Genomic DNA, 14703 nt, shown 5'->3' on the forward strand with positions numbered 1-14703 from the left:
AGATATTAAACCTTCAGCCATAAAAACAAACAGAAAAGTGACATTGTTCTACAAAATATATATATATATATATATATATATATATATATATATATATATATATATATATATATATATATATATATATATATATATATATATATATATATATATATATATATACACACAGGCAGGCAGATACATCATAGACAAGGTCATAAAACCAAACACTGTCATCTCAAACAAATTTGAAAGAACTGCTCTTATCATCAATGTAACTGTCCTGAATAACTATGGCTGAAATAGAGCCGAATGCAAAAAAAAAAAAAAAAAAAAGGATCTGAATAATGACTTTAAAATGATGTGATCCCTGAAAGAGATAAACATTATACCAGTTGTGATAGGTAGAAGCAACTGGTCTAATGAAAAAAAAAATCTGAAAAATTATTAGGCAGGCAGATACATTAAAGAGATGGCCATAAAACCAGATATTGCTATCTGAAACAAACCTGAAAGAATGTAACTGTTCCAAACGATTATGGCATTAATATAGCCAACCACAAAAATTAGGAAATATCAGGATCTAAAAACTGACTTTAAAATGACATGATCTCTGAAAGAAATAAGCATTATACCGGTTGTGGTAGGAGCAACTGGTTTAATAAAAAAAGAATTTTTTTAAAATTTACTAAGACACGATCTCTAGAAGCAAAGTACAAATCGCAATCCTCAATAGGGACAGCATCTATCTTCCAAAAACTCCTTGGATATAAATTTAATGCATACCAGAATCAAGTGTTAGCCCCAGATCTCTTGATCTCTTCAAACTAACTGAGGTAAAAGTTTTTTAAAAAATGTTTTAATAAGTAAAGGTCACTTTACATTAGTAAAAATGGAGGAAAATCTTATAGACATCTTCACTGCAGATACAAGAAGATTGCCTCAATCAATAAAAAAAGAAACATATGAAGATGGAAGCAGACATTTTTTTTTAAATATATTCCTCAACAATATTTATCCAGTTCTCAACTTTACTTTCGAAAAGGAAGCTAATTCTTCTCTTTCATTTCTTGGTGTGTTTGTTTGTAAAACTTCTTCCAGTTTTTTTAAATCAGTCTACCGGAAACAAACGTTTTATTGGTCCCTACACTAATTGAGATTCATTTTGTCTCGCAAAACAAAAGTTTGATTAAAACCTTAATGATTTGTTCAAAGACCATGCTACAATGATGAAATCAAATTCATTACTAAATTTTTATAAAATTAAAACAACTTTTGTTGATAGATGCCATATTTACCTTCGCCTACATGAAAAAAAGTCTAAAAATTACTTAAGACACAATCCAGGGAAAACCAAGTTGCAGCGAAGTACAAATAGCAGCCCTTAAAAGGAATAGCATCTATTCTCAAAAGAGCCATTTGATATAAATTGCATAGGAGAATCAAGTGATAGCCCCAGAAGATCTCTTCAAATGAACTGAACTGAAATAATACCAAACAAGCAGTGAGAATATAAAATATGATTGTAGAATTCAAAACACACCCTGAAATCTAGTAGGTGATGCCCTTTCTTTCTCTTCCCTGCAACTTCTTTCCCACAAAAGAGACATTGCGAGCATGTCTCTGCTCTATCGTTATTTTCATGGCAAGTTCTCATATGAGCTCCAATCTATAGTCTCCCCATGCCAAACTTTAACAAAAAACATGCAACTAATTACAACCGCTATCAACAATTTCCCCCACTCTCTATCTGTGCCTAAATCTATCTGCAGATTCCACGAACAAAGCTTCTTTCCTAGAACTGCCCACCTGTGGAACACTGTTCTGCTGGCCTGCTTCCTCGTCAACTATGGTATGGTGGCCTTCAAGTTCAATGTAGACAAGTTCTTGCTGAACCGTACTCTTAAATAATCAAATTCTACCCAACTTACACCATTAACAATTACTACACCGCCACCTTACATTCATTAACCGTTATCCTTGAGTGGCCTTCGAACCTTGATAAGTGGTGATTCACTTGTAAAAAAAAGTGATACTAAAAGAAAAACTATTTAAAAAAATATACATTCATCGTTATTGCTGATTTTGTATTATTACACGGGGGAAGTGTTCAGGAGAAATTTGTTTTTTCCCCATTGTTGAATCAGTAAATCTATATCTATATATATCTATAAAAGTGAACTTGTCTGTGTGAGTGTCTGTGTGTCTGTGTACATTTCCCTACGCAATAACTCTGTCAATTTTAAGTCTACAGACTCGAAATTTGATATACAGGGTACTGAGATTTGGGAAAATCTTTGTGATCGATTTTCGGCCAGAAATTTGGCTGTTTAAGAGGTCAAAGTTCAACGATTTGACCTTTGAGAACTCTACCAAACTCCTCCACCAATTTTGGGTATAAACACTTGAAATTTTAGATATAGGTTCGTTGGACATGGATCTAATTTAATAACTTGATTTGAGCCAAAACAATAAATGTTAAGGGGTCATAATTTTTTTTTTTTTTTTTTGCTCAACATACACCTCCAAACATCTGGGCAATGCCGGGATGAAACACTAGTATATCTAGAAAAGTGAAACTGTCTGTCCGTCTGTCTGTCTGCATGTCTGTCTGTCTGTCTGTGTACATTTCCCTACACAATAACTGTCAATTTTTAGTCTACAGACTCGAAATTTGATATACAGGGTACTGAGATTTGGGAAAATCTTTGTAATCCGTTTTCGGTCAGAAATTTGGCTATTAAGGGGTCAAAGTTTAACAATTTGACCTTTGAAAACTCTACCAAACTCCTACGCCAATTTTGGGTATAAACACTTGAAATTTTAGATATAGGTTCCTTGGATATGGATCTAAATTAATAACTTGATTGGAGCCCAAAACAATAAATGTTAAGGGGTCATAGTAGGGGTCAAAGTTTTAAAAAATTTGACCTCTGCGGTCTCTACTAAATTACTCAGACAATTTATGGTCTAAACATTTGAAATTTTACATAAAGGGTATTCAGAGATAGGGAAAGCTTTTTAATCGGTTTGGGTCGAAAATTTGAGCTTCCAATATATAAATAATATATGTATGTTTGCATGTCTGCCTAAAACTTTTGACAGAGGCGACAGATTTTCACAAGATCAGTATCGTTTTGAAGCTCGACCCTTCAGACGACAAATACCGAAAAATTGACTAAAAACATTAATTTCTTCACCCTCAACTGGGCACTTTTCTACAGGGAGGGGTCGCATATTTGGCCTATATTTTTAAAAGTCATCCCCTCTTTTCGATTGTCTAGCCTTAATTTAAATCTACGTCACTTCCGGTTTGGCAGTGGTCGTAACAGCAAAGATGTCACGTTTTTTTCCAGTTCTTTTCCTCCTTCATACTACCACTTTTCTTCTTTTTTTTTTTGCTCAACACACACCTCCAAACACCCGGGCAACGCTGAGCACCTATGCTAGTATATATATATATATAGATAGATAGATCTATAAAAGTGAAATTGTGTGTGTGTACATTTCCCTACCAAACTACTCAGTCAATTTTCGGTCTACAGATTCAAGATTTGACATAAAGGCTATTGAGATTTGGGAAAATCTTTTTAATCAGTTTTTGATCAGAAATTTGGCTGTCAAGGGGTCAAAGTTCAACGATTTGACCTTTGGAAACTCTACCAAACTCCTCTGCCAATTTTGGGTCTAAACATTTGAAATTTTAGATGTAGGTTACTTGGACATGGATTAAACCTTTTAATTTGATTTGATTCCCAAACAATAAATGTTAAGGGGTCAAAATTGGGGTCTAAGTTTTTAAAAAATGGACCTCTGCGGTTTCTACCAAAATTATTCAGCCAATTTTTGGTCTAAACATTTGAAATTTAACATAAAGTATATTCAAACATAGGGCAAGCTTTTTAAATCAGTTGTTGGCTAAAAATTTGGTGCCAAGGAGTCAAAGTTCAAAAGATTTTACCTTTGTGGTCTCTAGCAAACTATTTAGCCAATTTTTTGTCTAAACATTTGAAATTTTACATAAAGTGTATTCAGACATGCAGCAAGCTTTTTAATTGGTTTTGGGGCAAAAATTTAGCTGCCAAGAGGTCAAAGTTTATAGAGTTGACCTTTACAGACTCTATCAAATTCCTATGCCAATTTTGGGTCTAAACACTTCAAATTTTAAATGTAGGTTACCTGGGCAGGAGTCAAACTTTTTAATATATACATATATATATATATATATGTATACATACATATGCACATAAAGTTATGAACAGTACATAGGGTCCGAGCAAAACCAGGCTGAACTGCTAGTTTCTATTTTAAAATAGTTTTCATTTTTAAACTTTCTAGTTTGAGATGTTTTTCTTTCTTTATTATTTTTTTTTTTTAAATTCCACTGACGTCATTGATGTCTATTCACCTTACTTCCAAATAATCAAAAAAAGAAAATAAAAATCAGCAGTTAAGTTTGTTCTTTAGATCATCAAAAATGACTTGCATTTTTTTTTTTTTTTTTTTGCAACTCATAGTAGATCAGTCCTTAATTCCAAGATTTTTCCCATATTAAAAAAACAAAATTAAAGAAAAATATACCTGTGACAAACAGAAAATATTCCTTTTCACAAGAATATGATTGGCTGGTTAAGCCATAAATACCAACTGGTAGAGCCACCTGGAGGAGTTGTCAAAAGGCATGCTGAAAGCCTCACACTAAGGAATACCAGCTTTGACCACAAACACTGTTTGGTAAGGTGACTTACTAGATTATCACTGAAATACTGTAGCCAAGACCACTCAACTACTTCAAATTCCAAAAATAATATACAAGCAAATAGATGAAGTAGTTTTATTTTTTAAAGAAAATCATTTTAAAGCAAATTTTGAGTTTTTCCAATGTCCCCTCCCCATGTTAAGAATGGCTTTCTTAAGTCTTGCAAATTTGAATTTGGAATTATTTGGAGTTATTTCCCTTGTTTGTTCAGCCTTTTTTTTTTAAATGGCATTGTGCGACAATAGTTAGCCATAAAATTTGATTTTCTTTTTTAAAAATAAAACTACTTGATGAATTCGTATGATTTTTGATAAACAATATTTTATTTCCATCATGGTGAGTACATCATGCTGATTTTTCTCTATTTTTGTTTTTTTTTAAGGGGGGGGGTCTGCTTTATTTTTCTTTACGTCATCAGAAATGGTAATAAATTTATATATGAAAACTTAAATTACTAGCGTAATTCAATGAATATTTGTGCGAACACTGGTGAGCATTTTTTTCCCCCATCATTTTAGATGGAGGATGTGCACTCGTTTTATATATTTAGATAGTATTAGGAAACAAAGCAAAGCAAAGAAACTGTTTCTTACCTTAGCATAAACTTGCGCTCTCTCCGGGGAATCAAATAATGAGGAGTTTTGCTTCCATACATCTGGCATACTTGAAGTCAGGTAACCGCCAGAGTCCCCCAAAGAGGTTGCAAACTCAGGCACAGAGGTGCCAGTATTTATATTCCCTGGAATAGAATCGTCAGAATTGATACTGTATTTTCGTACAACGTCCTTGTCTTTTTCCTTGTCTCCACCCCAAAGACGGCGGTCCCTTTGAAGCACACTTGCAGAACTCATGCTTCTGTGAATCGGTTTCCGCGGTATGGGAACGCTTAATAAATTGTGAGGGGCTCGCTCCAGGGTGCTAGTCGGGGACTGATTATGCGGAGTGTTCGGCGCAGATGATCCAGCGTAAGAAGGTTTTTCAGGTTTTAGCAAGGATTCGCTCAGATACACGACAGACTGGTCAATTTCGTCACCTTCTTCTATTGTAGAATCTATACCTGGGCTCTGACATCGCTGGTCTCCTTGTGAAATGCGACGTTCAGGATTGGAGAACTTGGAACTTGTTTGATGCAGAATGAGTTCAGAATGAGGTTTCAGTTCTGAATTAAAATTATCACTCTCATGAAATTCCGGTAAAGGCCCTCCGGATTCTAGTTCTCGGGATAAAATGGGTGAACTGTGGGCATGTGAGGAATTTATTTCTTTGGCAATGTCGGATGCAGCTTTTGTCTTGTCGGCACTTGGATCACTTATTGACTTCTGCTTGATTGACTTACCATTTTTCTTTTCAAACCGTTCACTTTCACTCACTTCAGCGACCACATTTAGTTCGTGGAGATCAACATAATCTCCTGACTCGTTCGGATTAGTGGTCTGGCTATCCGAAGACGGAACGCTGCCTGCAGCTAAAACTGAGATACTGTCTCCGGATTGGTCTGAAGTAGTTTCCTCGGGTAACTCTTCGGATTTTATAGAACCGAAGCCGTTACTGTCAATTGAACCTTCCTCTTTGAATGTGGTTTTGCGGTGTGGCGGGTGGGTAATGAACCTATCTGTTTTTCTCTGTCCACTAGAAGACACGTTAACTGACTCAGTCCGCCGTGGATAGCGCCGCTGACCTCCGCTAGCAAACTCATCCTGGTCATCCGTCTGCTGGAATCCAGCCAGCCGTGAGGGATAACTCGTTCCATACATCGCTTGCACTCTACCCCGGGTTGCTAATGTTGTGATCCCCGTTCTGCGTTGTGGTGCCGTTTTGGCAAGTTTAAAAAATTCGGAATCGCAGGTTAAGGGTTGGTAGGTGAAAGGGCCACTGGTTGTTGAGCTGGTGTCTGACTCGCTCATACTTTGCCCATCATCGGTGAAGGACTTTTCGTTGTCTGGTGAAGGTAGGGAATCTGAAAAGTGAGCTGAATCTTCCATCTTTCCCAAACAAGTGTCAGATGTGGTGTCTTTGAGTTCTTCTTGTGAAAATAAATCACCTTCCTCATCATCTGCAGACGAGGAGGCTTTTAGCAAATCTTCAGGACCATGTCCTATTCCAGCATCCTCTGGACTCATGTCAGGTGAATCTAAAGATTCATCACACTGACTGAAGTCCTCAATATTTCGCATTTTTCGCAATGTCCCATAGGCTGTTGATAGATCACTCAATGGTGGAATGTTACTTGAAGCATCATGAGAAACACATCCACTTTTCAGCTTGTCCGTTAATTCTGTAAGCTTCAGACTCCTGCTTTGTCTCCGAGAAAACGCAGATTTGGAGCCATCTGGGGATGGGGAACCGGTCACAGGTGAAGTGGGGGTGGATGTTGTAGTTTGTGGCACTTTTGAGGAGTGAGATCGTGATGGCCGTAATCGGCTATGTTTTGCGTAATTTGTCTCTTTCAGCTTCATGATATCATCCAGTACGGCTCGGTTGATCTCTCCACCATGACCCGGATCGGTTTTGGGACGGTTTTTCGACGACCGGAAATTAGGGGAAAAGGTTGGCAGTTTTGGTCGAGCGACTTTAGGGGACAAGGAACTGGACTTAATTTTTGTGCGCTCATCTGGCTCGTGGTCAACACTGGACTCCATTTTATTTTTTTATTTTTTTTTGGAGTATTCGTATTAAAACAATTCCGAAGTCAATTGGACCAACAGCGATGCTGTGTTAAATTCTATATTTTGGCCATTTGATGGATATTTTTATCTGATGTGTACCAATTCATTGTGAAGAGTGGTAAATATGGTTGTATGTTATCGATACAAATCTGGAGATATAATAATTGTGCTGAATGTTGTTTTTTGGGTATATTAAATTTTTGGAGTGTTGTGTAATTCAACTTATTCAGTTGTACATTGCAGTTGATTACATAGAACTCCACACTTTCATATACAAGCAAGTCGGTGTATATACTACTATGCATAATTATCAGATGCAATAAAAGAAACAAATTCAGAAAGGAATTTTTAAAAAATACATATGTTTGGGATTTGTTTTTTTTTTTTTAAAAATCAATGGGGAGGGGGGGAGAGATTTTGGTTTTCTTTTCTTTTTTTTTAAGTTTTCTTTTTAAGAAATTTTTTTTGTATTTTAGGATTTTTTTAGTCTTTTTAAATGTTTTCTTTTTTTTTTATTCAATGATTTTTTTTAATTATTTTTTATTTGATTTTTTTTTTTTTTTTTTTACGAAATGAGTTTTGGGTTTTAGCGCCCTAGAATCTGAAAAATACAAAAGAAAAAAAGAAGAAATGTTAGAAATAAAATATGACAAACTGCTTAAATATAAATAGACATTTTTTTCAAACATAGCAGAAGAACATTTTTTTTTTAACTTAAAATAAGACTGTACAAAAACTGTAAATACTCCACCTATTTTCTACACTGTATTCTGCTACGAAAAATGCTAAAAATAAGAATGATTCTTCTATTATGTTTTACTGTTGGTTGACATTAAATAACACAATGAAGTCGATGTGCTGTAAAACAAACCCAAATAAACAAAATCAACTTATCTATCCTTCATTCTGTGCATAGGTAATCAATATTATGTATCTTAAACATTTTATTTTCATTATAAAATAAAAAACAATTATTAATGTGGCCGCATAGATCTTGGCAATAAAAAGAAAATTGGGAAAATTTGTCATCAAAAACAGTTAATGTGCTCACATAGATCTTTACAATAAAAAGAAAATTAGAAAACATTTGTTATCAAAAGCTATTAACGTGACCACGTGGATCTTTGCAATAAAAAGAAAATTAGGAAAAATTGCCATTTAATGTGCTTTCGATCCAGAAACTAAATTTGACTCTTTATTATAACAAATCAGTAAATACGAACAAATATGATGTTATCTTGTGGTTAATAAAACTTAATCATAATGGTAACAATTATTATTATATTAAACCAGTCTAAGTATTGGGCAAAATTCCTGTTTCCCTCACTATACCAACCTGCAAAAGTTTAAATGTAACTAGCCTGGGTGCCTGGCGTTGCTCAGGTATTTATAGGTGTGTGTTGAGCAAAGAAAAAAAAAACAAAGGAAAATTGTGAGTGCAAAAAAAAAAAAAAAGTGGTAGTAGGCAGGCAGGCTCGAACCCGTACCGTGAAGGAAGAAAAGAAAGTGAAAAAAAAGTGACACATTAGCTGTTGCGCCCATCGCCAAACAGGAAGTGACATGGGTTTAAATCAGGACTAGACATTTGAAAAGAGGCTATGACTTTCGACAAAGATTGGCGAAAAAAGCGATCCCCTCCTTGTAGAAAAGTGCCCAGTTGAGGGTGAAGGAATTAATGTTTTTGGCTAATTTTTTTATATTTATCGTCCAGAGGGTCAAGCTTCAAAATGATACCAATCTCATGAAAATCAGTCGCCTCTGAAATTTTATAAAGTTTCACACATAACGATTAACAGGGTTGGTCATGTAATATGAATCACTCAGTTATTTTGTCTACATCGTTCATCATGTTTTCTTTTAGTTTTTTTTTTGTTTTAGTTTCCATCTGACATACACATGATCTGATCTGATCAATGACTCCTTATGAGAAGAATTAAATTGCCTCACACAGGCAGCTGTTGTAATTTCTAGTTTCATCAGGTACAAAGAAATCAAACAGAATGCTTTCTTATTTAATAATAAGATGATAATATTTATATATCAATAATATTAAAGATCAGATTCACATAGGATCTTAGGTTTCAAGCTGGGAGAGTGAATCTAGACTAAAAAATTAGTATTCTTTTGATTTTTATTTATAAACTAACCTGGGTGCCCGGAGTTGCCTGGGTGTTTGAAGATGTGTGTTGAACAAAAAAAAAAAAAGTGGTAGTAGGTAGGCAGGCAGGCTTGAACCCCGTACTGCGAAAGAGGGAAAGAACATTAAAAAAAAACGTGACATCTTTGCCATTGCACCCATCACCAAACCGGAAATGATGGTTTAAATAAAGGCTAGTCAATTGAAAAGAGGGGATAACTTTTGAAAATATCGGCGAAAAAAGCGACCCCCATCCTTGTAGAAAAGTGTCCCGTTGAGAGTGAAGGAATTAATGTTTTTAGCCAATTTTTTTATATTTGTCGTTCGCAGGATCGGGTTGCAAAACAATACTGATCTTGCAAAAATCCGTCACCTCTGTCAAAAGTTTTTGCAAGACATACATACATACATACATACATATAAACAGATGGGTGGGATTTATATTATAGACTAGCGGGGGTACCCGGCATTGCCCGAGTGTTTGGAAGTGTACAAGAAAAAAAAGTTATGGTAGGTAGGCTCGAACCCGAACCCTTGAGGTTAATAGACTGAGGACTTACTGCCACACTACGATAGCAGAGAACTGAGAATGCGTGAAATAAAATCATTAAAAAGTGATGTGACAGGTGCGTGTTTAATGTGGTCAAACATCACGCCACAGGGAATGAAACGCACTTAACGTTTCTAAACACAAAAGTGGCAGGTACACGCCAAATTTAATTCGGCACTTAACTTTAACTGTGGGATAATTCTTTTGAGTTTGTTTTTTACTCAACTTTGTCTGGTTTTGTTTCCCCAACGTGTTGGGGAAAACTAGCTCCCCTTTTATTAGGGAAGTGTCCAAATGAAAGCAATTGTCTGATATGACGGTGAAAACTGACATTGACCAAACGTCCATTGCTTTCTGGATGTTCCAGGTACAAAGGTCAGGAACCGCTACTTAGCTTCAGATCAATTTCACTTTTATGTGAAAAAGCTCAACCAACATGTGAGAAGCCAAAATAGCAATAATTTTGTAAAAGTAAATAAATCTAGTCGCGACACATGTTCGCAAATCGTAGATATTATTATCTAGCGGGTATATAAACACGTCTAAGCGATAGTAACCCCCCCCCCCCGAAGAAAAGCGTTTTGCAAACCTACAAAAACTCTCACGCGCGTTTTGCCTTTTATATATATAGATGTCAACAGATATTCTACTGGTCTACTCCCCACAGTCCCTTGTTAGACATGATCCTATATGCAAATCCTTTACATCTGAGTAGTAATATGTTTTTTTTGGGGGGGGGGTGAAAAGGAATAAACAGAAAAAAAAAAATGACATGGAAGGTGGAACTTTAACTATTCATTTCAAGAGCTAACACACTGAATATTCTTAATATGACTAATAGCGCAGAATAAATCAAGCTAGATTTTTAATTTAATAGTAAATCAGTAAAAACAATATCAGATTTGAACCATGTTAAAACAGATGGAAATGCAATTTGATAATATGACAAAAGTTTAATTCACTAACGTTTTAAAAGATTGTCAATAGTTTTTTTCGTGGCTGAGTAATATTTTTCCGAGCAATTAATTCCTATTTTAGTAAATTATTTCGGGATGAAAACAAATGACATCAAAGTCATGTTCATGTGTCTCCCACAACAAAATGGCTTATTTTAAAAGCAGAAAAAGAAGAAAACAAGAATTTACAGGTCCATCCTCCTTTTGTCGGGGGGGGGGGGGGAGGGGGGCAACAAAACAATCAAACTAAACACAATGAATAAATATTTGAAGATATAAACAACTTGAACAATAAAAACTTTCTCCAAAATTACTGGATTCGGCACGAAATAACCCCAAAAGGGTTGATATGCCATAAAGCAAAAACAACAAAACGACCATATGAAATAAATTCAGTATATTTGGCCACACGTGATCTCATTTTGTGTCTGACTGCAATGTTACCCAACACATTGTAGCCCGAGTCACAAAGTAGCCAAAGAATAGTAAAGAACTTCCACTTTTTCCTGTTATAATGACAACATCTATTTCCTCATTTCCCATGCCACTTTTCATTAGGGCTGTGACATCACCCATATCTCTAATGTGATCTTTTTCTCTAACATGCTCTTTCTCCTTTTTAGTTTTTTTCTTTATCGGCGACGTCATTTCACATGCATTTGCATATGTACGTCTGTGCTCAGTTACATGACAGTCTATTTTAAAAGCCTACTTTCTAAGCAGATCATATGATTAACTTAGTCGATCATGACCTCCCTATCATCTTTTCCTCGCATACTCGTGAAAAGTAATTTTTTTTTAATTTCTTTAAAAGAAAATGGTTGATCTGCCATTAAACAAAAACGACCAAATCATGTCAGTTGTAATGTACACTGTAAACAATAGGCATTGCCAAACGAATGTGAAAAAAAGAACGCATGATTCCGTGACGTCAGACTTGTGTTAATTATACAAACTTTGGAAAAGCAGAAGCGACTTAATGATTTTTTAAAACCTTTGTCTATCTTCTTCAAACTGCAATTAATAATTAATCTTTGTTATAATTTTGTTAGGTTTTAAGATTTACAGAGTTTAATGATTAATAATATTATAAACATTTGTATATTAAATATCAAATACAGTTTTGTATGTGTTCATTTGGTTAACTACAGGCTTCCATACTTTTTGTTCGGTAAAAAGAGACAAACAAATATAAGAGTCGTCTGTAAAATGTTTAATATTTATGCAATAATATTTTTTAATCGGTTTTAATTTGGCCATAAAATAGCTGGCAAGAGTCATGTTTATATTTAAACACAATTAATTAAAAATCTATGTTGTAACGGAACATTTTGAAATAATAGAATTTTAATCTTTTAAAAATTAATTAATTTTTAGGAAATTTCTTTTTCTTGGCAATTCGACTGATTATAGTATATATTAATTAGAAAAAACGCTATATAAAAAAAAACATAATAATATTAAATTTATATCGATTTTTTAATTGCAACTTCAAGGTAAGTTTTTGTTCAATACGTGTATTCAAATTTTTACAAAATAAATATTTTTTACTTATTTGAACTCTTATGTTTCATAATAAATAGAAATTTAGATTTAAATATATTTTGTCCAAAATTCGAAAAAATAAATGGGGGGGGGGACACACAAAAGTTAGATTGATAATATTAACTTCTAATAAAATTACATCGTGTTACATATAAGGGGGGGGGTAATTCTATGGTGAATTTGTGAGGTGCCTAGTAAACAAAGTAAGCATTAATTTGTTTGGGCTGCTATTTTTGTACTTCTGTGTTCTCTGAAAGATATCCAGCCACCACTGGGTCTTTATTTTACTTATACTAGCCTGAAGTGACGATTTAGTACCCCTAGTAACTTGCTGTAAGAATTCGCAGTTGTTTTCAAATGTGCTGATATATCAGAGGTATAACTTGTATTTCTCTTCCAGGAGATCGTTTATCAATTTATTTATTAGATCAATCACACACATCCTACTGGACAGAGAATTAAGTCCAACTCTTAAATATTATAGTTCACAATAAACAAATCTGTACTAATTTGTAGCAAAGTTAGGGTGTAGGAATTGAAGTTAATTGCAAAAAAAAAAAAAAATGAAATTAAGATGAATTTACCAACAATGTGAAGAACACAGAACAAAATAAAAATCTTTTCTTCTTAAACAACAGATCAGTTTCAACTAATAAAATCAAAATTAAGTGAAAGACACCAAGTGCAGATACAAGTGTGTGCTGGGGGGGGGGTATGAAACAAGTCATCTACCCTCATCTGAATCGTTCAAAGTCTTTAAGTAGAATTAACACGTGAGCTTTCAGAGGAAGAGGGAGAGACAAAAAGAAAAGAGAAAGAAAGATAAAGTGATAGAGAGGAAGAAAGAGAAATAAAATCCAGTCAAATGGAAGTGAAAAATTAAGGAGGCAAGGCTGCAACGATTTGGCAGAAATCTTTTTTTTTTAACCATTAAAAACTTACATCCATGGAAGACTCTAAAAGATTTAAGTGAAAATCCGCTTTTTTCTGGATTAAAAAAAGAAAAAAAGGGTGCTTCTACCAAAACTGACGGGCAAGCATGTTAGTTTTCTTAGTTGCCGTGCAAACAACCTCATGATTGTTTGATAGTGGAGGTATTGTCGATTGTCGAGATTTTGTAGTCGATAAATGGAGTTTTCAAATAAAAAAACAATGGTTTCAACTGATTTTTTTTTTTTTTTGTCAATTCTAATAAGTTACAATGGTAGCTTTCAAATTATGCAGTCGAAATTACCTAAATATTACTGAATTATTAAACAAAATAACTTTAATTCCGTTAGCAGGTGAAAAATTGCCGCCATATTGGTTTAATTCGAACGGAAAATTACCTAGTTGAACTCTCTTGGGTTTTACGATTGTTTTCATCAAATTCTATTTTTCATTTTCTAGCTCATCAATTTTTGTAATTTCTGGATATAATCATTTTAAAAATACGAGGAATGCGTGGATACCATTGTTTCTTTTGTTGTTTTTTTGGGGGTTTTTTTATTACATTTTCAACCCAAACAAGGCACGTTGCCACTTTGATGTAGGGGGCTACTATCAGGGATTTAAGTTGTAGGAGTACTATATAGGGAGTTTAGTAGCAAGATGTCTGTTCACATTACACTTGAACTTCTGCATGTCAGTACAGTTGGGAAGCAGGAAATCGGAAGAGAATTCCAAAGTCCTGCAGTTCTGGGGAAGAAGCTATTAGAGTAAAAGGCTTTCTTACACCTAGGGATCTCAACTGTGCAGGGGTGGGACTACGCTGCTTGTTGGGTTTATCGAGGTATTTTCGTCAAGGTGGTACAAGAGCTTGTAGTTCGTCAGAGTATCCACCATTAAATACTTATAAAACAGACAGAGGAATGCAACATTTCGTCGGAGGGACAGAAGTTGAAATTTAGATGACAGTTCAGGACCTATTAGGTTGGCGACTCTCTTTTGGACCCTGTCCAGGAGCGAGAGACTAGTATCAGATGCACCAGCCCAAATGTGACAGCAGTATTCCATACATGGGTGAATGGTGGCTTTGTAGAGGTATAGGATACTTTCAGGCGTAAGTAACTTTCTAGCACGATAGAGAGAGCCCACTTTCTTTTTAGCAGCCTTAGCAAGAATCTCAATGT

At 34.7% G+C, this 14703-nt stretch overlaps 1 protein-coding gene across 3 annotated transcripts in view; it reads right to left on the reverse strand.

The window, feature by feature from the left end:
- Positions 1 to 14703, reverse strand: part of LOC145258031 (rho guanine nucleotide exchange factor 17-like) — a 577357-nt gene that overhangs the window by 385767 nt on the left and 176887 nt on the right. For all 3 annotated transcript variants that reach the window (XM_080115765.1, XM_080115768.1, XM_080115758.1), the window contains exon 2: positions 5332 to 8005. In XM_080115765.1, the coding sequence (XP_079971891.1) occupies positions 5332 to 7377 (2046 nt within the window). In that variant the 5' untranslated portion in view covers positions 7378 to 8005. The remainder of the gene's footprint in view (positions 1 to 5331; positions 8006 to 14703) is intronic.

This window comes from Euprymna scolopes, chromosome 3, assembly GCF_053919585.1.
Source record: "Euprymna scolopes isolate OS-2025 chromosome 3, ASM5391958v1, whole genome shotgun sequence".
Lineage (NCBI taxonomy): Eukaryota > Metazoa > Mollusca > Cephalopoda > Sepiida > Sepiolidae > Euprymna > Euprymna scolopes.